This window comes from Tubulanus polymorphus, chromosome 1 (assembly GCF_964204645.1).
Source record: "Tubulanus polymorphus chromosome 1, tnTubPoly1.2, whole genome shotgun sequence".
Classification (NCBI taxonomy): domain Eukaryota; kingdom Metazoa; phylum Nemertea; class Palaeonemertea; order Tubulaniformes; family Tubulanidae; genus Tubulanus; species Tubulanus polymorphus.
In genome coordinates this window covers 8,737,370-8,762,022 of record NC_134025.1, presented here as the reverse complement: position 1 = coordinate 8,762,022, position 24,653 = coordinate 8,737,370, and the positions used below count along the sequence as shown (strand labels likewise).

The following is a 24,653-nucleotide window of genomic DNA, read 5'->3' as shown; positions in this document are numbered from 1 at the left end:
AGAACTGGGCAATACATATGGCGTTTATACAGTGTTGATTTCTCAGAGATCGTTCGGTTGCAATGAATATAAAGACATCCGCATCGGATATACTAGAACACAATTTTGAAAATTCACCATCGATTTCGTCCGATTCGGCTGAAACATTTGGGCCAAGATGCACAAAGAAGAATGGCAAAAGACACGCGGTAATAGGTCTCAGCATTGTTGAATCAACATTTTCGGCTCCATCGCCGTCGCTTTTCGAAGAATCTAGGCTGTGGTCGGTGCATATATACAGTGATGGACAGCTGAACATTTGGTGATAAAGTTCATCCTCTTCGTCAGATAAATCCTCATCATCGGACAAACCGTGCGGTTCCCGTTGATATTCATCGCGCAGATACGGTTTCAGATACCTCCAAACGTCGTCCATCGCTTCATCTTGTATCAAACTCGGATACATTTGCAGCAGGCCGAGCGCCAGCAATAGGTCTTTTCGGCGTGTTTCCACCCATAAACGCGCTACATCCTTAGACGAAAAATAATCTTCGCTGCTAACTACTGGGCCTTTCTTGTCAGATTCGTTAAACCAATGCTCGTAGGATAACATGCGCTGATACGATTTGCGGGATCGCGGTGGTATTGGCTTCGACATGATTTAATTGAAATGTTAATCGAGACATACAATTTCTAACGCTGTGGTGATACTAATATAACTTATCGTTCTAGTTTTACAAGTTTATCTCTAGACGAGTGGTGTCGATATGTTTTGTCTACCGGTAGGCCTACCTTACGTAGCAATGCGTCTCATTAATGAATTATAACCATAGTAACGAAACGCATCAATATACAGGCAAAATCTTTAATTAGTGTCCGCCAAATTAGAGATGAACAGGCATATTGACGCGATTACCATAGCGATGAAGTAATCATTGACAGCATGACAAGTAATGAGCAATATCCATGAAACAAAAATAGTTGTTCGGTGCATCCCGCCGTTTCGATTTTTTTCGCCCGCATGAAGTGCGTGATTATGATCGATGTAGACATGATATGACTAAAGAATGAAAAATTAGAGACTGAGAATTATCAAAAACACTAGCTAATGCGGACACTGCATTCAGCGTCAAATGTTTTTTTCATTTTCTAACAACAGATGAGTGCACTTGGCTGGTTAACAGTTCCGAGTTGTCGCGATTCATAATAAATTGATTGGCTCGAGTTCTTGCAATGGCGAGACATAAACTAAATGATGTAAACACGCGGTCGTAGCGGTGACTGAGCCAATCAACACCCATCCCCCCTCTCCTCAAGTAAAATAGAAGTACCCCGATGCAGGTACTATTTTTTACTATCTATCTAATTCTAAGTTTGAAATAATATCAAGGGCCCATTTTCACGAAAAAGTTTAAGCCGAAAACGGTTAAGTTTGAATGTTGTCCTTCCTCATTGAAAACATGAAGTAACTAATAGCAATTGCACCAAAAATTTGAGTTAACTTTTTTGTGAAACTGGGCCGAGTTGTTGCTGTTAAGAGTCCGAGGATTTTCTTGGCCTGGTAAATAGTTTGTTAGACTGGTTACCGGCGGGGCAGGCAACCACTTTGGCAAGCGAGTATTACGTTAGTTCACATTTTCCCCGCTATCGTTGTACATAGGGGCAGCACTAGACGGTCAACATTGTTCGCAAACTTTTTTTACATTTCACAAATGTTACATCTGCTGCTGGTCAACAAGTGTTATTTCAGTAACATCGTCCGCCAACTGGGTTTCAGGTTGATGCAAATGTCACATTTATCATTAGATAGTGAGGTGTCCGAGCAACTACGTTCAAGTTATGTTAACGAAGAAGTATGTTTCAACTCATGTGTAGAAGAATGATCGCTCCCCAAGTTCAAGTCCACTTCTAATATTCTTGGTTTATTCATCTTTTTAAAAGGCAAAGGACAAGGTTCAAAAAAGTGATTTCAACGATGAAAGATACGAATCTCTTCTACGGGAACTAGCAACACCGCCCAAATACACCATTCTAAGGGTTAATACGCTTTTTGAAACGACGGTGAATATCAAAATGAAACTTGCTATCGCACTTAAAGAGGTTAGATAAGAAACAGGCAAGCGTAATAGGCTACTGCATTGTCAAGTTGTGCCTTTTTTGAGGGGGTAATTGTTGTTTATTTATCTATTAACCCTCTCTGTTTCTTTTCTTTCAGCAATATAGTATCAAAAATCTACCCACACCGGAAATCTTACAACATCCATTACTGCCCGATACATTAGTCGTACCTAATCATAAAAAAAATGAACATCTTCCACATGTAAGTGGAAGCGTAATGTTTCATTAGTCATTCACGTTTATCCGATACATACCGGTACCTACAAACATGATTGGCTATGCTTAATCATTTTCAGCATGAAAAAGAAGTTATAGTAGATCTGGCTTGCGGTATGGCTGTTCTTCGCGGAGCCAACATATTTGCTCAGGGAATTATGGCAGCTCATCCAGGTACACAGTTTTTGCTAGTACATTTAGAAGCGTACAGTATTATGAACTATCAGATGCTATTCTTCAATACTTTCATTGTGATCCGTCATGTAACGCTACATGCCGTCTATTTCAGGTATGCAGGCTGATGATACAGTTTCAGTGTTTTCAGACATTGATGGGATGTGTAGAAAAGGTTTGACTCAGGCTTTTCAAGGGAAAAAGATATTTGTTGGTAATGGAATAGCAAAGATTAGTAGACAAGATCTTTTCTGTTCCTCAGACTCGAATCTACCAAGGTATATGGTGCTGTTGGTACTGTAAGACACAATTGGTGCACTTCATTTTCAAACTTACGAAAGCATTACTGATATCTTTGAAGCGGTTTAGGTGTGCAGATGACTGAGCCACTGTATGATGCGCCGTCGCTGAATGATCTGCTTCCATCAATGGTCTTCTCACAAAATTTGCCATCAGTTGTCTGCAGTCATGTTCTCAATCCTCAACCGGGTGAAATTGTATTAGATATGTGTTCAGCCCCTGGTAAGATATTCCTACATCTAGTTTGAATGGGTAGATCATGTTTATGCTGTGCTGGTGTAGTCGTTTGAAAACTTTACTCAATTTATTACAGGTGGAAAAACAACCCATATAGCTACACTAATGAAAAATAAAGTGAGTATGAAACTAAGCTTTTTACTGCCCGTAGTATGTAAAACAAACTGAATAAATCAAACATGTCGGGCCCACATAGATGTTAATAAATATTCTTATTTTTAGGGTCGAGTTATAGGGCTTGACAAAGCTAAAAATAAACTTGAAAAGATTCGAATGAATGTTAAACAGTTGGGTTTGGACTGTGTAGAAATTTATGGATATGACAGCACAAAGGCCATGGATGAAAATGCACGTATGTTATGAATTCATATCAGCAGTAGATAAAAGAATACTGTTACTAAACAACATAAACCAACAATCTTCACTACAAGTCTTAATCAAGAATCTCTTTTATAGAACTAAATGGTAGTCCTCCATATCCTGCCAAGGCATTTGATCGCATACTCTTAGATGGGCCATGCAGCGCTCTAGGTCAACGACCTTCGCTAAAGAATAAAATGAGCATAAAAGAATTAAATTCCTACAGTGTGTTGCAGAAAAAACTATTTAAAACAGTAGGTATACCCGCAAATTATGAATGAAAAATGCCGTGATGCAAGTCATATAACATTATGTTCATATTTTAGGCAGTATCCTTATTGAAAACTGGTGGAACCCTTGTCTACAGCACATGTACACTAACTTTAGAAGAAAACGAAAAGTTAGTGAAATGGGCCTTAGACAAATATGCCTGTCTAGCTCTTGATCAACAGGTATGTTTGATTTTAGCATTATGAGCCAAATATCTTTTGGAGTTAAGCTTACTTAGGTGTTTTCTTTTTTCAGGAGCCACATGTTGGTGGTTATGGTTTGTACGGAGCTGGACTATCTGATGTAAAGTTAAAACTTTTACAAAGATTTGATCCTAGCGACACACGTCAAAGACAACATCATTTGGAAATTTCCGAATTAGAAAGACATTTAATTAGGTGTAACCATGACACCATTGGATTTTTTATAGCCAAATTTGTTAAGAGATGATAAACAATATAGTGCCATGTACTTGGCGAATAACAAGTCAGAGATATTTCCGAAAATTTTACTGACTGGTGTGTAAGGCAGAGTCTACAGTAGAATTTGCATTCCTGGTATTATGGATAGTGAATAACTTGATTAATGCTTGGATTAGTCACAGCTTTCAAAAATATACATACTTCCCTGAATAAATGTATTGTTCATGTTTTACATCGTATTTTGCATCCTCAATGTGATATGAAGATATCCTGTCAAATCGACAAAATACATGTAGGCCCCAGCGGACGACGGTGTCAGTAAACCTCAATCCCAACTACTGGTACCTTACATGCTTAGAACCACTTTTCAACTTAAATCCAAAATCCAACAGAGAGATGACATGCAGATAAAATGTAGTAATGGAGCCTTGATCTTGCTGAAGGATTTTATACTGACAGTTGCTAAATTAGACATTTGACTACAGAAATTTGCAGTGTTACGACTATAAATAAGAAAAGCCGGAGAAATCATTGACTGGAACATGTATTTATTTTATAAACAGATAATAATTATGTACACAGCCAGGAGTCAACTCAAAAAATTCTTGAATAGTACGTATTATTTTTGGGAAGGGGGATAAAAATTCTCCCCAGTACTTACTAACTTCAAATGTGCGGAATGGAGGGGTTAGAAAAGAATGTTAAATCTCTTAATCCAAAGATAAATTACAGTTCACCCATCACAACACTCTTATCCTTCTTCATAGTAAATGAAATTAAAATCCTCCGCATCAGGGAAAGCAATGTGAGAGCGTAGATCACATCTGAGAGATCTGATCAATTGTTTCATTGGGTACTGATCATTAGGCTATCGAAGTCCTGACGTTATCATGTTGAATTTGAAGGTAGATGAGGGATTGTCATCACGCATTGTCATGGGGAGTCGATAAATTAATTACCAGTACTAAGATCATACAAGGGGGAGGGTGGTTAAAGATGGCATAATCGGCCAACGTACAATTTGAACCCTCCCGTGCCGGATAAACGAAAGGCGCTAGATATCTAACTAAACATCATTCTAATTTACAATGAACTAAGGTTTTGTAAATGGGATTCAAAAATATTGTGCGTAAAACCGCTGGGTTGACTGTGATAGGTTTAAATGCTAATCGGTGGTATACAACAAGATAAATATACCTGGATAGTAGTGATAAACATGCTGATAAACTTTTGACAAAAAACGACCAATTGACAAAATTCAAACAAAGGTAAACTATCTTCATTTCAAAGAATATTTGAGCTACTATACTCTGATATAGACAATAAGTGAAATATTTAAACAGAAGAAATAATTTTTTTCAAGGGCTTTCAACAATCATTTAACACCTTTCCAATATGGAGCTACTATACTCTGATATAGACGATAAGTGAAATATTTAAACAGAAGAAATTAACTTTTTCAAGGGCTTTCAACAATCATTTAACACCTTTCGAAAATGGAATTCAGCACAAAATGAAATATGATTGACCGTGTCATGGTTAACATATTACACCACATCTGCAGGCACACATTATTTCAGCAGTATGTTAAGATCCGGTATTTCACGATGAAGGAAGGAAAAACCTCCAGACTAAACAAAAAGATACCCTATTTCTCCTAATCAGCCGGGTCATTTTGTAAAATGCAATGAAATTTGTAATCAGTTTTCTTCTCCAGTAGTAATGTACAAAGGTAGATAGGCGGCTGGCCGGGTCAACTTTTTAGCTCAGCAGAAAGGAGAAACAAGGTATCAATTTTTTGCCTTTTGGGGATCATTCATTCATTACCTATGCATAAAATATGAATTTTTCAACCCCTTCCCTCCCTCTGTACACAAAATCGGCCATTTTTACATATACATTAAGCATTACAGTCTACAATTGCACTTAACCATCCCCCTCATCTAATGCATAAGTAATAAATGAATGACCCCCCTTATCATCATACATGTAGCAGCAGGTTCGAGTACAATTGTACAATTGTATAAATCAAAAGTCATTCAATGACAATCAATTAGAAAGACTACAGCATATAAATATATTCATGCAGCTATGCTGCATCAATTATCATTTGCAGCACCACTAGCTGCTGCATCATCTTGACTGTTCGCTATAATCAATTCATTGACAATTTTATCGATCTTCTCGAGATTTGTAATAGGAACATCTGGAACAATTATATGAAGAAGTTGCGATACAGATTTACGCAAATTCTTCAATTTTTCTTCTAAGACCATTTCTCTGAGATTTTTAACATTGTTTTTCACAGGAATTGTTTGGCAGCTGACTGATATACCAGTATTTTCAGTTTTAAATCGCTTCGACGTACCAACTTGATTCTCTGGACTATGACGTTTATTTCTTTCCTTCTTATTGACTTCCTCATCTGGAAATTCTTCCTCCTTCACGTCAACAAATGGAACATCCCTGATCTGAACATCATCTTCACTTGCATTTTGTCTTTGCCTGAAACACAAAAACCAAAAGTGAGCGAATATTTCTCATACTATATTGCATATATTACATCAGAAATAAAACAACTTACTGCAACTGAATCCTAGGGAAACTTGGTCTCGCATTACTAGTACTAGGGTGTGGTTCCTAAGAGGATACATCATGCCATTTCAATTTGCCAAGAACTAAGCAATGGTGGTTGTAAATATGAAACTATACTTACTGGTACTGATTGATTGAGCATTGAACGAGCCTGATCACCTTTAATCTGATCGATTTCTCGTTGGAGCTGTAGAATTTTTTGTTTCGACGCAGATTCTTGTTTTTTTAATTTAGCTAAATTGTCTAATTGGAACTAAAAAAAGCCACATTTTCAATAAACAATAAAACATTCATCTCAGTACACTGTATTTCACATACATTGTCTATAATGTACATGTATTACTTTAGTTTGAATCCCGATTCATGTAATTTTATCTAATCTTTATGTGCATAAAATGCCAGTACGGCGCCATTGGCTAACCTGCTTTGTTAATTTGCTTACTTCATTGCGCATTGTTTCAATCTCTTGGTTTTTCACGCGTAAATCAACCTATAGAAAAAGGAAGCTCATGATTCTTGGAAGTGCTCACGGCACTGTATGGGAAATAAAAAACAATACTCACTTCGGATCTTCTTTTTAATTCCCTACAAAATATAATATCATTAAACTCCTTATAGGATCTGCTTAACATGTGGTTTTTAGAAAAACTGCAGAGGGGTCCAGGGATACTATGCCCACTTGGTGAAATGCATGAATGCTACAGCCCAAGTGGGCGAAAGATCTATACGCACTTGAGTTTTTTTTGTGTTTTTGGATATGATGCACGGGGAATAACTTGCTCTTCATCTTGAGCCTCTGATTCCTCTTCAATACTGCAGTCACTATTAGATAAAAATAACATGGGACTACTAAAACCTACCACATTTAATTCAAGAAAAAGAGGCTTCCTATACCTTATTAGGATGGTCATTTTTTCCTAAACCCTTATCCGAAATTCTATTAACAAATACAATAAAGCTATCTTTAAATCTGAGCCCAATCACATAGTAGTGTATTCATAATTCTCACATCTAAGCCCTATCTCATACAAATATATTCTTGATTTTTCAGAGGAAAAATATTTTCTAGTTTATCTATCGTATGTATCTAAATATTATGTAATTATTCATTCCCCACAGTATGAAGTAGCTTACTTGTGTGAGTCACTAGGATTGAACCAACAATACCATTTATCTGGAAGATCATCTGGTTTTATACCTGGTGGCAAGCGACGCCATTTCATACATTCATCACATTGAGCCCATGTACTGTCAGGTAATGGCCTGAAAGCGTTATAAGACGTAAAAAATACACTATGACAAATTCAGGGAAGAGAGTTGTATCTTCTTATGCTTTTTGAAATTAGACATACCCTATTTCAATATTTCTATTTGATGATGTTTTTTCCATCCAGTAATCGGCTAATTTCTGAGATAAAGCATGAATTGCACTACTGAAACCAAACATTACATTTACCAGTAATAATATTGGCTATAATCGCGGACAGTGACTGGAATGGTCGATAAAGTAGTACTTTCAATGACTCACTTGTATCGTTCATCAGGAAGGAATTCTTGCTTGTTATGCGTTGGATTCAAACAGTCAAGAACAGCCACACCTACAACTCCTTTTCCATCCCCGTTATTCTACAAATGGTTTTTTTGTGTGAATAAAAAGCTAAAATAAATAACTAAAATTTATTACAGGTACACGCTACTATTTTCGATTCACCTCACCTTCTTCTGAATTCCTATTCTCTCGAATGCTCTTATTAGCCGGTTTTTGTTATACATCATGATTCCATATTCAGTAGCAGCATTTTTTATGTTGAAGCCAAATGTTATTTTCACAGGCTGCAGTTTAAATGAACAATAATGCAGCACGCAAAATCACTGTAGTAATAACATTATTTACAAGACACAAATTGCTCTGAAAACTCACCTTAGCACCGGGCATGTTCGCAATCCATCGTGGATTGTAAAAATCATGCTCTGTTTGGGAAAGACTTTTAGCCACCATTTTCGTTCGAACCTTATGATTGTTGATCTTTATATTCATTCTCGGTTTCAGAAACAATATCGAACAGTACTCCTTCAAATAATCAAGCATGTATGAATACATTTGGAACTGCTGCCCAAATTAAAACCAAAATTGAACAATTTGAAACAACCTACTTTCAGAGATCTCTTGTATGCAGGAGTATAATCTCGGATTGCTGTATCAGACACTTGCACTTCATTATCTAATACTTCATGCTCAGATAGAATGATATCTGAACGATTAGTTGTGAAGTCCAACTCATAGCGACCATCGGTAGACCTGCGGTAACCAAACAAAGAATGCTAATACCAGAAATATAGTCAAACTCAACAGTTTTCACGAGATTGCAAAAGCGCCATTTTCTGTTGTCCAGAAGAGGATCTTCGTAGGTCAATCACCGATGTATGTTCTAAGCTTGTGTAAACCTAGTTAATGATATCCTAGCAGTCAATAAAATCTTAGAAATTTCAATTTTGCAAGAGACTGTCTACCATTCAACCATTTATCTTGTAATTTTATATCTTATAAGCTTATAGCTTGGTTAAGGGTTTGTCCTACAAATATTGTCATGCTTAAGACTTACTTGGTTAGATTGTAAATGACAATTTTTGTTCCAGTAGGTCCATTGGCAGTGATGTCATCAAATTGTTTCAAAATATCAGTCTCACATTTATAAGGGGAATACTTGTATATTACATCAAGGTTCTCAGCTCTGTTTTTTGAATACGCTAGTTTGTATTATTTAAGAAAAACAAATCAATCAATTTTAGTTAGCAAAAAGGGTATATAAAGTAATAAGGGATATCTTCTGACAACTCAACTGGTCAAAAAAGGATACTTCTATTATGTTTTTCCCACGTTGCCAATGGTATGAGGACAGTTTCCGCCCTTACATCCAAAAGGTAAGACTGAGATAGAAATCCAATAGACTTAGAGTGTCCGTCCACAGTGAAAACCAGTGCATCTTTTCCAAGTCGCATTGAACCAGATTTAAAACCATTACCATACTGTCCAATTGGTTTATGGTTTTGAACAATCACCTTCTCGCAGTAACCAAAACTGAAAGAATAATAAATCAATAAGATCACTGTTTTTCAAGGTAGATATAATTACGGGCCTAGCTAAAATACTGTTTTAATGCACAAAAGGCCAACACACCTTAACATCTTATGAAGCTTCTGTTCTGACATCCCTTTGCCATTATCTTTGAAAACTAATACATCCACATTTCCAATTTTTTCAACCAAAATTTGTAGTTCTTTAGCTCCACAATCAGGATCATATGCATTGTCTATAATCAATGAAAGTTGCTTTAAATAAATTGACCCGTGATATTCTTAAAGCAGGACGCTTTTAGCCGCAACACTAGCACCGGAAAGAGCAACGAGATATCTCAATACTGATGCATTTTGCCAATCAGAACTAACACAATACTAACCTACAAGCTCAGCAATAGCGCTAAATGCCCATTTATGTGAAGTAGAATTAGAATGCAAGAATTTTGGGCTTGTCTGAAAAAGAAACACCAACCTGTTAGTATTCTCCTAAAAAAACCCTTTTCACATGCTGAGGGAAGACTAAGACGGCCCTAATTGCAAAAAAATTGATTGATCAAAAAACCTGCCTGAGTTTAATACCCATCACGAATGTCAATGAAAATTGACACACATTCGTAAGCTTCATGTCTTGAGGTAAACTTTTTTGGGCACAGGATATTTATTTTGTGTCCAATTGACCTAATTTTTTCTTAAAATGATGGAACCTAGGGGCGTGACATATGAAAAATAAGCAAAATTGAGGGACCTCTTCAAAAGCTAAAAAATATGTAAAAACTTCTGATTTTGGCAAAAGTACTATAAAAAGAAAGTACCAGGGACATTAGATGATCTAAGCTACTATTCACCCCCAAACTTCAAATATGAGCCCCTAGGATGGCCACCATTCAGCCGGGCTTGATTCTTATCGGGCCAGATCTTTATTAAAAAATTAAGGAAGTGGTTACTTTGCCGGATCCGGTCACTGACTTCTGAAGGATATTTTGCCGGATATCGTCTCTAATTGGCTGATTTACGCCGCGCATGCGCACAGAAGTGGGGTATTTAGAAAATTCAAGGAAAGTGTGGAGAATAGAGTTAGAGATAATAGCGGATAGAGCGAGACTCGAACCCGGGCAAGTAAATTACTAGCCCAGTGTCTTCCCACTAGACCATCGAGCACGCTGAAAACCACCCGAATGTTTTAAATACATATAGCCTCCCCTTACCCTAACCCTATCCCTAGTTGTGAAACGGAACTCTCTGGACCCTCTTCTCACCCTCTTGACACTAACCCTATCGAAACCCTAACCCTAAACCCAAAAAAATGATTTTATTATTATCTAATATATGGACCTGGCAAAATATCTTTTATAAGTCCGTAACCGGATCCGGCTAAATAACTACTTCCAAAAATTAAACAGGGAAAAAGTTTTTTAAGTAAGGAGGTGAATAGTTTGTCAAAATGCAGGGACAAGTTGTCCACACACAATAGTGTATGAGTTAACCCGAGTATGAGTTGACCACTGCTGATTCCATAGCCTATTAACTATCTGGGTGGGGGCGGTCGATCGAGAAGTGAAACTAAATGTATGTAATTTTGTAGTGTAATTTAATTTTTTTTTTTAGTAGGAAGGTGGAATTATTTCTTGTCTGTTAGGTCAGTTCTGTACCTGCGATAACTTGATTCCCCCAGCAGCAGCAGCAGGGGCAGGGCCTTGGATATTACCAGGCCTACATTCTGATAACAGTACTGCTGACTGAGATTGCATTTTTCTCCGAGCAAGCGCAAGCGATGATAATGATGATGCTTTTAGGGCTTCGCAACCCAAGCGCGCGATTCAGACAGAGGGTGGAGAAGATGATGCATGATGGATGAATCTCCACCACCAGAGCCAGACAATCGCCGGTGCATTAAGCTTTCATTGTATTGCTCCATAAGATTCATGTGAAAAACACTTGCAATTAGAAATTTACAAAAAAGTATATATACTTTTATATAGGTAAATAAAAGACGTGACAAATATAAAATATCGAAGTTGGGATTCGAACGTGTAAGCCTACAGAAACTAGGTCAGGTTCGCGAATTCGACTTCGCGCGACACCCATTGAGTCAGAATTCGATTGCGCATGCGTACCGTGCAACCCCAAGAAGGTGTATATGCCCGAAATTCCCTCGAAAATTGTGGATTTACCATGGAATAAATGCGATTATAGGAGGATTACCGGGATTATTTGTTGTTCAAAATATTAGATTGACGTATATGAACTACAATAAGTCGTAAAGATGGTTAATGTAGCAGAAGAACGCCAGAAACTGGTGCATCAAATACAAGAATGGAATGAAAATCGACTCGATTTGTTTTCACTGTCGATGCCAGATGAGGTATATGTTTATTCGATGAAGTTCTTTTATACATTTGGTTATGTGTGTTTTGTCCAACCACCCATTTCATCCATGTATAGCTATTGGGTATGCTGCTGAATTGAACGGCGATTGATGTGTTGTATTAAGATTGAGACAGCAGGTTGTTAAAATGTTAGAGATTGATAGGGCAGGCTAATAACGTCAATGAATTGAATGTTTTATCAAATCTCTATCTCTGGTTTGTAATATAAAGCATTTCCCAAGAAGGTGCAGGAATCATGATTAGAAATCCTCTACTAAGGCTCGTATCTGGCTTATGGATTGAATGCTATTCTGGAATAGATATAGTGTATTCTGGTCGTACCAGAGAAGAGAAAATTGGTGATTCGACCCAATCGAAACCTACAAATGGAAATGCTTTAATCGAATTGATGAGCTTAACCATTTAGTTTACCATATATATGACATTGTGAAATCACCGTTTCTGCTACTCTAACACCAACATCGATGAAACTGAACTTGAGTTTTGGAAATCCTACTTGTTTTAATTTTTGGTAGAATAATTCAAATTATATTTAAGGCGCGTAGGCCATGTCTGAAATGATGGACATGTGTTTTGCCATTTTAGGGGGATTTTCATTGTTTAAAACTAGGCCTATAGCTTACATCACTTAGGCTGGAAACTCTGTACACAATCTAGGCTACAGATTAACTGCAGTCTTACAAAGAGCAGCCTATATTTTGATTATGATTATCACAGTGATTCATTCTTATGAACATTTTTAAGTACCCTGTTTAGTCAGTAATTGGACAATTACCACAGAAGAATAGGTGATCCCAATAGGCTTGGCTGTGTGGTACCAGTGTTAGTTGAGTCATTTGTGGTATGTTGTTTTTGTGAGTTACGACCAACAAGTGTGTTTTCTTTCCTAACATAAAACAGTGGCTCATACTGTTTGGGAATTCTTGCAAGTTACTGGATCAAAAGTTAAATACACCGCTGACCAAACTGCCCCAGCACATAGTTAAATTTGATTATTGTTTTTCGTTTGTATCTTAGTTTAGTACAAGCAGAAATGATGTTTTTCTCTTGAAGATTCAATGATAATGAGATTTGACAATATGAAAGAGTCATGTATATATGGAATTATTATTGCTGATTGATAATGGTAAACAGTTGGCTATTTGCCACCTGACCTCTCATAGAATTACATCTTCTATGATCTTAGTACAGGAAACAATCAATATGTTTTGACATAGGCCTATACTAGATGGCATATTCATAGTCGACACAACTGTATATGGATTCCAGGAGGAATATATGAAATTTGATCAATAAATAGAAAAACATTAAAAAAAACTACTTAAAAGCTGATTTTCTTTTTACAAATTTACCCCCTTATCACTCATAGAAAACATAAACAACATGAAAATCAGGGACATAACGATACTGTTTTCTTCATTGAGTTAAACTCTTTTCTTGCAGAACAATGAATTTAATGGCGTTATGCGATTTTTCTTCCACGACCAAGACGGCCGAGTTTCAACGACCTGCATCCGAGTGTCCAGTACAGCGATGTGTAAAGATGTTCTTGACACGCTGATTGAGAAGTTCCGTCCGGATATGAAAATGTTGTCAATGAGTAAATTTTGTCTATATGAAGTCCACGTAAACGGCGGTAAGTTATCACCTTAAGTAAACTCTTATCAATTGGTCGTAAGATTCTTAATTGTCATAGATCGCCTTTTAAAGTATTGAATACAAAGCCTGTGCTAATATAGTCCAAGAAAGAATGTCTTTGAAAGACTGAGCAAAAGACCACATCATTTGAGTGAGGTGAAATGATACAGCTGAAGATCCAGCTTTCCTATTACTAAGCTGATGATTTTTCTTGAAATATTCTATGTATTCTAATTTGTTTTTGAAAGTATGCATAGTAGTTATAAAATAAACAGTACACATAGTGAGCGCTGTGCATTTTAGTGTACCTACATGTCCTGTCACCGTGGCACTGTATAAGCCCAGTAAGCATAGTTAGTACAATGCCAGTATAATGCCTCTAGGTGTCCTGTGTCACCTTACAAATTATATGAGTCCAAATTGAAGGTTTTGCATCAAGCCTAGTGTTACATCATGAATTGCTTAATTTGCTAGTTCATCTCATAGAATTAACACGGTGAAGACTAAATGTGAAAAGAGATGTTTTTTTGGTGATATTCTTGTGTTCACATAGTTGGAATTCCACATTCCAAAAGACAGTGGAATAATTGTGTATCTGTTGATAATAACATCCTATAATGATAGTAGTCAACGCCTTTTTACTCTGACGCATGGTTAGATGATTTCATACGCCTCCACTGCGTTGCATCTTTATTCATGATTAATTCGATATAGGCTAGATGAACGCAGATCTCGACAGGAATGTATTCATAATCGAAGCCTGTCATCTTTTTCGCAGCATAGCTAACATTCTTTGAGTATTTAGTTCCTATATCATGATGATGATGTAGGCTATCCATGCCGGCTGCATATGAACTAAATTTATTTATAATTCATAGATTTTGGTACTTATTTTCTGTACACTAGAAAAATCTGATTGTTAAGTGGCCTTTTATGATTATTGGCAATGTAATGAAAAGAGCTCATTGAATTTTACAGATCTGTAGCCACCAATTTCTCTGGTTCACTAGTATCAAATGACTTCAGTTATGCTAACCTGATAAGCTAGCAATACTCAGTAGTAATCCGATAAAGCCTGCATCACATTACTCTTTAGTACATTTTCTTATCAGTAGTCATAGGAAATGAACAATACAGAAAAAACTGCACAAATTTGCAGTCAGTTTGAATATCTGTTTATAGCTGAGATATCTACACCCCTGTGGATTATAGTCTACTAAACAATACTATTAGAAAGACTGCTTTCTTGAACTAACACGTTTTTCATGTATTATTTCTACTACTACTACTACTACTGAGCTTATGAATGAATAATCTCTGAACTATGAATACCCATGAGTCTAAATTATAGGAAATTAAGGTAAAGAGACTTAATTTCTATGAATTGATAATGGAATTTCGGCTACAAATTAGCCAGTGATATGGCATTGGAAAGTGTTTAAAGTCCCCTCTGCTATTAGTGCACACAATGAACACTCAATTATATGTTGACTCATATTTTCACTGAAACAAAGTGACATACTCATTCCGAAGGATTCTTAGACGTATGTACAGATAATAAAAACTTGTTACTTAGCAATCTGCCACTGTAGGGTGAGAGTTCGTGGAATGTTTTAAAGGAGGCTCTTATGATGATGTTCGTGTGACAACATACAACGCAAAATAATCACAAACCACTTGACCGATAGTATCGATTTTGTGTTAGTATTAATTGCTGTATGTGTCAACGCTTTACGTTGGAATGTTTGAACGTATGATTGCCAATGACATAATTCTGTTTTGAGTCAGGAGAAATGGCCCAGAAAGTATTGAGTTTATTCTCAATATAAAGATACCTTCCCCTAGAATTTTCTACCCTAAATATAGTCTGTCTGTAGGAATGAATAGTGTGTCTTCCCCTAAAATTTAAATTACACCTTGGAGGAGTGTATTTTTTACCTAGGAAAATATCTTATTCCAGATGAAAGGAAATTAAATGATGAAGACAAACCATTGCTGGTACAACTTAGTTGGGGTAAAGATGACCGGGAAGGAAGGTTACTACTCAAAAGAGAAGATGAGAAAACAGCCTTTGTAAGATATCATTGCTAAATCATTTCTTGCTCAAGAGACATGGATTCGATGTAGGAATTTCAGTAGTTGAAAGATATATTTCCCCTATTTTAAGATGGAAGGTTTCCACACTAAACCGCCGGAGCAACAGTCGAATTTCAAACGGAAACTATCGAAACGGGAAAAGAAGGAGAAAAAGAAGAAAGATAAAGAAGCCAAAGCGAAGGGTAAAGAAAACGATAGCGTGACTGAAAAGCTATACAGCGAGTTGCCAGAAACGAGTTTCACTCGAACGATATCAAATCCTGAAGCTGTGATGAAACGAAGGCGTCAACAGAAAGCTGAGAAACTACAGAAATTACGAGCAGCTGATGGAGCCGCTGGTAAGTGGACGTTAACCATAATGAAATAAACTTAGAATAATAAAGACTCTTTGTATCATTTGTTCTTTTTCAATCTTTTCAGGCGATGCTGTCAAGATCTTTGGGGAATCACTGCGTCCAGATGTACCTTATAAAACCCTTGTACTGTCAACTGCTGACAATGCTGAAACTGTTGTCGAACAGACACTGGAAAAATATGGAATGGAAAAAGAAGATCCGAAAGCTTTTTGTTTGTACAAGGTTTGTCAAATAAATAACTATAGATGTTTTATCTGTTTTCATTTTTGAGCAAGTCTGAAAAATAACTAAAATAGTAGAAGAAAGTTGTAGTTTGCGCATTCATTTCTTCATGTGAAGATTGCTCTTTTCAACAGGTCGTGTTTCCTCCCAATGGAGGTCCTCCACATGATGAGATGCTGGCTGATGAACATTGCCCTATGATCGTTTTACTTCAGCATAATCCCAGGAAAGGTATGGACATTTTTAGCCCTCTTGAGACTCCAATCTGTCGTCCATCAATCCGTTTGTAGAAGATAGAATCAAGTTGTCTTGGGAAGACTCTGACATGCTTTGATGTATCGTATGAGATTTGGTTAACGTACTAGATACATCTGCAGCCCAAAAGTTGGCCCCGATTTATTGGTTCCCATGCACATTTTGTTATCATATTAGACAATCATGGGAAATTTTTACATCGTGACACTTTCTATATGTGGTGATTTTCAAAGTCATTTGCTTCTACATACCAGACCTTCTTCACCAGGGGCGTTGAATTACGTAGTATCTCCAATCGTACTGGGATTTATATGTTCTATGATTGCGGCCAGTTTTAACGTAATTGGTTTCTGTATATGATCACATGGGGGCATTGACAATCGAAATTGTCAGATCGTCGAACATTTAAGACTACTCACTAAGAGGGCATAGTGTCCCTGGACCCTTAGTTTCTACTACTTTGATGATTTTTTTTTTTTCTATCGATACTTCTAACTTGGGCTTGGGTATTTAACATTTACAATTAACTTCGGTAAGTGGATGAGTGCAACTAAGGATGATTTAACGAATTGGTGACGTGTGTCAAATAGTTGTGTGTTTGTTTGATACGATTGTTTATTTAATGGAATGTCCTTATTGTCCGTGGTTAATGTAATCAATACAGTTACCTAGCTAACGCAGTCAGTCACATTCTGGTCATAATGTATCAACTCTGGCATAAGTTTATCATCCCTCGCTTGAGCAACCGGGCTATCTGCGTTTTACAGAATATGAGACATTTGTGGTAGATACCGTTCGGTGTTTGTGTACTTATATTCGATATTAAAGGATTACTGATCTGAATTTCAGGCGAAGTCATGATACAAATACGTAGGAGACCTCAAGGCCAGCAACCTAAACGTAAACCAGATGGGAGACCATTATCTGATGTTGATCAGAACCAAACGTTCCAAGGAATACCCATTGAAAAGTTGCCATTCTTGATTGAATTGAATTCAGGTTTGTATTATGCGGCAGTGGTCGGTATATAATGACATTAATTGCAGCCAGAGGATCTAATTTAGATAATTTGATCACACAAAAGTTGACTTATCAAAAAATACCGTTGAATGTGTCACGACTGATAGTGTATTATGCTACTATTATTCTCGTAATGGCAATAAGGCAATTTATTATGATCGATAGCGGGGATAAATCTTGAATGAATATGTAATGTCATTGCTCTATTCACTAATTTTAAGTATCAGGTTAGAAAATATATATTTATCTATATGTAATTTCATTGTAGATGGCACTGAGCCATATAATCCACGAATACATCGGTTGAAATTTGACATGACTGAAATCGGTAGCGGACAAGCTCTCGGTACAGCAGCTCAACATCTTCAGTTATACGGGCAACATATTATGCCTCGGCATTGTGTAATCGCTCATGCCGAAGGTATAGTTACTGCCACGCCAATTGTGAAAGATGCTGAAATTTATGTCGACAACCAACGAATTTATGAAACTACTTTACTGCAAGACAATAACACTATTCGTTTTGGCAAGCATAATCTATTCCGCTTTGTCGATCCATTAGTCGGTGAGGTAAGCAACTATAAATTGCAACTTTCATGGGTTCTGACCTTATTACAAGTTTTGTTAGAACAGAAAAAATTGCTTAAGCAATCATATTCACATCCCTTACTGTTAAACGGATGAGCACATTTTTTGTGTACCTTTAAAGATTTCATTCTCTAGAAATTAACCTGATTTATTCACTCGCACTAATCATTTTTCCAGTAGCCTATTATGAATTGGTTTAGTCACAGACATCCACATTGCTCCATTTGGTTATTCTCAATCCTTACACCTTATGTACCTCTGCATTTTAAAGGCAACATGGTTTGTCCTAGTTTAGTTTATGTACTGACGACAGGTTTTTCAGTTCAGTTTTTTTTTTAATAGTTTATCTCGCTTTCAATTAACACCTTTCGTCTTTTTCGTCGGTGTGTCTTTTAATTAGAGTATTACTTTAAAGAAGCAGCTCCAACGAGTGACGTCTCCACTGCAGAAATCCACAGATCCGATCTATGAAGGTGACCCTAAGGCACCCTATCCACCACACAACGATATGATGCAACATAGGTATTTACACTACTACCACTAGTGATTCTGTGTATTTTAAGATAATGAGTATTTAGATCAGTATGTTTATGTGTCATTTCTAGGGCCATGCAAGATCCCAATACTCTTCCACCACCAAGCACTGATTACCAGGAGGACGTACTCCCCGCTTCTCTAGAATTTAGAGATGATGGTAAATATTTGATCAACCTTCACCGCTGCTAACGTGAAAAGAACACTCAGACCGTAACTGAATGATGTGATCTTTTTTCCTAGGAGAAGATGCTTTCCTGGCTTCATTGATAACTGATATCGACCCGCTGAGTGTGATGTTTAAGTTAGCTCCGACGTATTCGCTGTATATGGCGACGAGATTTCGTGTGACAGGTCCATACCCACATAATCCGTCTGAACGTGCACATCGACTGACAGCATTCGTGAACAAAATCGCTAGCCTCGTGCAGTGCACTATTGAGGTGAATATATTTGTCAATTGTTTCTTAAAATTTGGTATATCTAACAGGGTGGCTTCTAAACTGGAAATCAGAGAAGTCAGGGCAGTTTCTCTTCTTTAAAAAAATCAGGGAATACAGTAGTCAGTCAGGAAATTTTTTTAAACAGATGAAATTGCTAGGTTGCGCATAAAATCAAACAGTGGTAATTAATGGGGTACCCTGTCTTAAGTAGAGTTAAGAATATTTTTGTTATCATATAGGAAAATCGGGATGACGCAGCTGGCCTCTCCTTTTGGATGGCGAATGCATCGGAGATATTGAACTTCTTCAAACAAGATCGCGACCTGAATGCCTACAGCGTAGATGCACAGAACGTGCTCGCGGAAACAGTGGAGGTCGGGTTCAATCACTTGGTGTTATGTTTAGAGCGAGATTTGCAACAAGCGATGCCAGCATTCCTCGACAACAATGACGACGACACCGATGAAGATTGGAACAATGGTAAATTCTCAGATCATCTTAATGATCCTTAATATCATTGCAATTCATGTTATTTCATATTGTATTTTATATTGAGAATTAGTTAAAAAGGACATTGGGATGAGAGAAATTATATAGAATTATTTGTTTCCAATAGCCTAGTTTTCCTGTTTTACGTTTGCTTCATTGACATTATTACATGCATATGAATCTTGCTGCCGTTCCCCAGTCATTATTTTGTCCCCGTATGTCAATTATTTCAATCCCAGATTCTTATTGACGGGTTAGTATATTTCTTTTAATAAGCAGTAAAAGTGACAAAAACGTTAAAAGGGCTAGTTCTTTTTTCTTCAGAAGACCGCTCTTCAGCGATGCGTGATCGGTTTCAAAGAAATCGACCAATTATGGGTAAACAAATTCGATTCCGTCATCTAAATTTCTTAAATTTCTAGAATCATCATTTGTTCTGTGGATATGATTTCCTTTACCTATTGAGTCAGGTGCAGGCCTGGATTTGAGAAATTCATTTTCAAATGACTTCAAATCTGCAGATTTTCTTAAGAAGATGAATTTCCTGTTGATTTTCTAAAGATCATTAATCTAGATGAAATCTCATTAAACAGTATGTTTGTATCTATACTTCCACGTACAAAAAAGAGAAAACTTCAAATGAGTGATTTTTCTAAGATGAGCTTAGTAATACCTTAGTGTAGATTACAGCTGCTAACTAAAATACATGTATGTCTAATATATGACACACTGAATGAAGCACTAAATACAAATGTATCAATGTTATATGCATGAATTGTCTATGAACACATGAAACTGAGGATCATCAATAGTTAGACAGCTATCATTAAGGGCTTTGATTAGTTAAAAATTGTTATCTTTCGTGCACCAACTGCATGCTTGAAATCATAGATTTTAATGTACAAATTATATAATGAAATCTTCGTAAAAATGCAAATACAAACCTATGGTAAATCAATGTTCAGTTGAAATTATTCTTGCATGCCTAAATTTATCCCATTTCCACTGCTGATATATATTGTAATAATTCTATTACTGACAAAGTGTTTTTTGCACCCTGAATATATTCTTGTCTATAATTGTAGTCATATGGACTCCAAAGTTGTTCCCTAGCTGATGGTTTTCTTTGCTTATTTTAATCAATTTCTTAATAAGCTTGAATGTTTTTTTTTTCTAGCTTTTTTGTACTTCCAAAATTTTTGTTGCATATCAGTTGATATGGGAGTTTGAAATTTATAAAAATGGAGACATCTTTATACTATAATCATATGTGAAGGAAAATTATTACTCAGAGAATATAAAGGAGATATGAATTCCCTGCAACATCGATAAACTTTTGTGGAATTGACATTGCATTTTTTCTTTTTGCAGGTGATGTTTTATCCACAATGTCAGCTGCGATGTCATTACTGAGAAGATGTCGCGTTAACGCAGCTTTGACCATCCAATTGTTTTCACAACTTTTCCATTTCATCAATATGTGGCTTTTTAACCAACTCGTACTCGAACCGCGTTTGCAGTTGTGTTCTCGACTGTGGGGCCATCGGCTGCATCGACGACTCGGTCGTGTCGAAGTTTGGGCAGAGAAACAAGGCCTCGAATTGGCCGCTGACTGTCACCTGGCCCGTATTCTGCAAGCGTCTGATTTACTGGAAATGCCGAAAAGCAATCCGAATGATCTGATCAATCGTAGCGCGTCGTGGTTCAAATTGAATTCCTTGCAGATGCGTGTACTTCTACAGAACTATATACCCATGAGAGATGAACAAAGTATTCCGCATGATCTCATCCTTAAGTAAGTCTGCGTTAGAAAAAACATTTATTAATTTGTTTTCATTTCTGCCTCTTCATCAGTGTAGGACTGGGGCCAGTCGCTCGAAAGTTAGTTTAAGATAACTGGCCGATAAATACCACAGTTACAATGGACTTTTGATTTTCCCAATGTCAACTATCCACTGGTTAACTCAAACCAACTTTTGAGTATATGGCCTCTGAACTTGTGAAAGCTAATTCAAATTTCAGTAGTTTTATTTTGTGATATTATTTCTTATAGAATGGTGAACATTGCTGAAACATCAAATGATGAACTGATACGTAGTGAAGGTCGCGATATACACCTTGAAGAGGATCCCAATCTACACTTGCCATTTTTACTTCCCGAAGATGGTTATTCGTGTGATATAGTTCGTGACGTGCCAAATGGCTTACCAGAATACGTTGAACCTTTATGTAAAACCGGTAAATATTCCTCTCATGCATTTTATTAATTGTACCTAATGATCGAATAAAATGAAACTGAAAAGTGAATAGTGGGAAATTGAATACTAGTAAAACCCTGATTAATTTATGAATTTTGTAGGAATTCACTCCTAATTGAAGTAATCAAATGTACATTAATTTTCGTAGGAATTTGTCGCTTGATCATCAATCATAATTCTCCTGGTATGTGGAAGGTGTACATGGGCCCGCCAAATGAGGTATGAGAAAAATTAATTGCAGCATTGCTTTCATAATTTCATGAATAATGATGATGTCTATTAAGTCTAAATTATTCCTCTACATATGACATATGATATAAAGTCAGTATAGTTTATGTCTTAGTCCAAAGAAATGAGGATCTGTAGTTGTATAGCATCTTTCATCATCATTCATCAAAGCTTTTAATTAATATTCCATTTATATCTATCTCGCGCCTACCTACCATTTGTATAATGTACCCATCACTACATGTGGTCGTTAATATTTCAAATTGATAGCATATTTTGATCTCATTAAGTTGATTGGTATATCTCTAGCGCTGTAGTTGATGCTGTGACAGGTTTCATTGATTTTCATTATCATGCTACATATCCGCTTAGCTATTTGTTTTGCTCAACCGATCATTGGCTTTTCCATGACTACGATGTTTTTATGTTCTTCACATTGTGCATTAGTTTCTCTATGCTCAGCAGTGTGATTACATCTTCATGACGCTGTGTTTCGAACTGTACCATATGCGTTTAAATTCAGTAATTATTGCTGGATCATGTATGGAAGTTGAGGATTATGTGATATTGTGCTAGGAGTTTTATTTGAGATGCAGATTTTCTTTAGTCGAGATCTGTTTTTTCATGCTCATAGAAGGAAGCACAAGGCTAATTACAAAGTCTTTCCCAAATTCTTAGCTAAGGTATTGAATTTCTCATATCATTTTTTGGGACAATTCTAAGTTGATTTGCTTCAATGTATTGAATTATTTCATTACTAGTGGCTTTTTATTCTCAGATAAACCTATGATAGAATGAGTATCAGGGTAGTTCCAAAGTGAGTACAATGTTTTATGTATTTCAGGTTCCACCCCCGAGGCAACCTGGTGCTGGAGGGTCCATCAATGATGTCCCTAACGAGCCCGAAGTTTGTACGATTGTCTTCAACAAAGTAAAGGGCAGCATGGGTCTGAGCATCGTTGCTGCAACGGTAAGTTTTTTTCTGATCAATGATACAAATCTGCATATATGTTGAATGCCAGCTTTGAATGAGACATTGGTTATATATAAAGAACGTTTGCAATAACTTTCATGACAAATTGTTATATTATACGTGTTTATGGTATTATAATCCTTGCTAACCTATCTAGTTTATGTATGTATGTGTGTATGCGTGTGATTGCTTGTATTTGTCCATTCGGCGCGGAAAGAGGAATATGGCTTTGTTTGTTATGTATTAGTGACAAATTCATACCTCCCTAGTAATCATGAAATAGCTCGTTGTTCAGATAATATAAAATTTTGATGACTAAAAAGAAGTATCATTTTAGGTATTTGAAAAATCATACAATGCGCATATTGATTAAGCTGTCTATTGTCAGCATGACACTGCCATACTTAATGAAGGTCTTTTTTCAAGCAATTCTATAGATTAGAATGGCTTGCTTATTCTAGAAATATTCTAAATTGAATTATATTCTTAAAAGAGAAAGCGATATAAAGCACTTTTGCATTAATGCACTAATGTGACTCTTCAGACTTTAATTCAAATAATACCGTAATAAAAGAAGAACGCATTCCCTAATGGTGGAAGGAATATTTATGTCATGGGTGTCTTCTGTTGTAGCCTATGTTTTTTTTTCTGGTCATAGTGTCGTTTAACTTAGTGTCAAGAAAAATGTTGTATGGTTTGAAAGTGCTTGCTCATGATTTATATTAGTGTCACTATATTTCAATCAGGATACTAAAGAGGAATCAGAAATTATTTCAATGCAGGGATCAGACCTCCTGTAGTCTGCCACGCTACTGGTTTACACTTGTGATGTGTGATATTAGCGCTTGTGTTTGATGTTGTCGAAATCCCCCTAAAAATATGAAGAATTTATTTCATTTTCTCTTGGAATTTTTAAAGTAAACCTCAACCATAATATTTCATTTAAAAATACTAAGTATTAGATTAAATATTGTCTCTAAAGAGCTTCATTTCTTCTCAATTCCAATCCTTTTAGTATAATGTCCTAATATGTACATTTTGTGTATATAATTTATTATCCCCATTAGAATATCAACAAAATATAGAATGGCTCGGTATATTTGTTAACTATTTGTAACATTTCTCGGCAATAGGCTTTAGAATATTGTCACATACGTCGCACAGTGGCAAGAATTCAGACCGTTTTAGAGCCAAAATGAGATACCACCATAAATTCTATTGGTGAGACATTAAATTGTGCATGCTTTGCATATTTTCACCTATTCTTGCACCGGTATGCGCGTTTATGAACGAAAACGCTTTTGTCTACGGAAATCGCGGGTTTATGTATTTTCTCCCATGGAAGCTCAATGGATTTCTATGCAGGGGTATTAACGCTGAATTATACACATACATTCGTCCGTGACTGAAAAACCT

The 24,653-nt window shown here is 36.4% G+C and overlaps 3 protein-coding genes across 7 annotated transcripts in view; 2 read left to right on the top strand and 1 right to left on the bottom strand.

The window, feature by feature from the left end:
• Positions 1–1,678: 1,678 nt before the first annotated feature.
• LOC141909793 (tRNA (cytosine(72)-C(5))-methyltransferase NSUN6-like) lies at positions 1,679–4,274 on the top strand. 3 transcript variants are annotated; one of them, XM_074800427.1, is made up of 11 exons: positions 1,679–1,832; positions 1,921–2,040; positions 2,195–2,299; positions 2,394–2,487; positions 2,603–2,765; positions 2,849–3,009; positions 3,101–3,141; positions 3,247–3,376; positions 3,481–3,638; positions 3,711–3,836; positions 3,910–4,274. In XM_074800427.1, the coding sequence occupies exons 1-11, from the start codon at positions 1,692–1,694 to the stop codon at positions 4,102–4,104; spliced, it is 1,434 nt and encodes a 477-aa protein (XP_074656528.1). In that variant the 5' UTR covers positions 1,679–1,691; the 3' UTR covers positions 4,105–4,274. The 3 variants fall into 3 exon arrangements, with proteins under 3 accessions (XP_074656528.1, XP_074656519.1, XP_074656535.1); XM_074800418.1 differs by having other exon boundaries at positions 1,921–2,079; XM_074800434.1 differs by lacking the exons at positions 1,679–1,832; positions 1,921–2,040 and adding an exon at positions 2,089–2,095.
• A 382-nt stretch (positions 4,275–4,656) lies between these two features.
• On the bottom strand, positions 4,657–11,529 carry LOC141904428 (MORC family CW-type zinc finger protein 3-like). 3 transcript variants are annotated; one of them, XM_074793018.1, is made up of 17 exons: positions 11,399–11,529; positions 10,130–10,202; positions 9,850–9,982; positions 9,530–9,750; positions 9,275–9,419; positions 8,826–8,970; positions 8,593–8,742; positions 8,388–8,504; positions 8,200–8,297; positions 8,024–8,104; positions 7,806–7,934; positions 7,404–7,493; positions 7,235–7,256; positions 7,114–7,161; positions 6,793–6,924; positions 6,661–6,716; positions 4,657–6,581 (listed from the first exon to the last, which is right to left on the bottom strand). In XM_074793018.1, exons 1-17 carry the CDS (start codon positions 11,495–11,497, stop codon positions 6,176–6,178), a joined length of 2,145 nt encoding a protein of 714 aa, XP_074649119.1. In that variant the 5' UTR covers positions 11,498–11,529; the 3' UTR covers positions 4,657–6,175. The 3 variants fall into 3 exon arrangements, with proteins under 3 accessions (XP_074649119.1, XP_074649126.1, XP_074649134.1); XM_074793025.1 differs by having other exon boundaries at positions 8,024–8,101; XM_074793033.1 differs by lacking the exon at positions 7,404–7,493.
• Positions 11,530–11,880: 351 nt separating this feature from the next.
• The window catches only part of LOC141898108 (afadin-like), a 32,765-nt gene continuing 19,992 nt past the window's right edge, over positions 11,881–24,653 (top strand). The window contains exons 1-16 of the mRNA XM_074783929.1: positions 11,881–12,111; positions 13,580–13,772; positions 15,735–15,847; positions 15,942–16,209; positions 16,292–16,449; positions 16,584–16,680; positions 17,554–17,703; positions 17,993–18,294; positions 18,728–18,834; positions 18,918–19,006; positions 19,090–19,289; positions 19,529–19,769; positions 21,150–21,573; positions 21,832–22,016; positions 22,185–22,255; positions 23,109–23,234. Of these exons, the coding sequence (XP_074640030.1) occupies positions 12,013–12,111; positions 13,580–13,772; positions 15,735–15,847; positions 15,942–16,209; positions 16,292–16,449; positions 16,584–16,680; positions 17,554–17,703; positions 17,993–18,294; positions 18,728–18,834; positions 18,918–19,006; positions 19,090–19,289; positions 19,529–19,769; positions 21,150–21,573; positions 21,832–22,016; positions 22,185–22,255; positions 23,109–23,234 (2,823 nt within the window). The 5' untranslated portion in view covers positions 11,881–12,012. The remainder of the gene's footprint in view (positions 12,112–13,579; positions 13,773–15,734; positions 15,848–15,941; positions 16,210–16,291; positions 16,450–16,583; positions 16,681–17,553; positions 17,704–17,992; positions 18,295–18,727; positions 18,835–18,917; positions 19,007–19,089; positions 19,290–19,528; positions 19,770–21,149; positions 21,574–21,831; positions 22,017–22,184; positions 22,256–23,108; positions 23,235–24,653) is intronic.

Coding starts and splice junctions, on each gene's coding strand:
- LOC141909793 (XM_074800418.1), top strand. CDS start 1,692: ATGTTACATCTGCTGCTGGTCAACAAGTGTTATTTCAGTAACATCGTC. Junction 1,833..1,920: donor CAAGTTATGTTAACGAAGAA/GTATGTTTCAAC, acceptor TCTTTTTAAAAG/GCAAAGGACAAGGTTCAAAA. Junction 3,010..3,100: donor AGATATGTGTTCAGCCCCTG/GTAAGATATTCC, acceptor AATTTATTACAG/GTGGAAAAACAACCCATATA.
- LOC141904428 (XM_074793018.1), bottom strand. CDS start 11,497: ATGCAATCTCAGTCAGCAGTACTGTTATCAGAATGTAGGCCTGGTAAT. Junction 9,420..9,529: donor GTGGGAAAAACATAATAGAA/GTATCCTTTTTT, acceptor AATACAAACTAG/CGTATTCAAAAAACAGAGCT. Junction 8,971..9,274: donor GTCATTTACAATCTAACCAA/GTAAGTCTTAAG, acceptor TGGTTACCGCAG/GTCTACCGATGGTCGCTATG.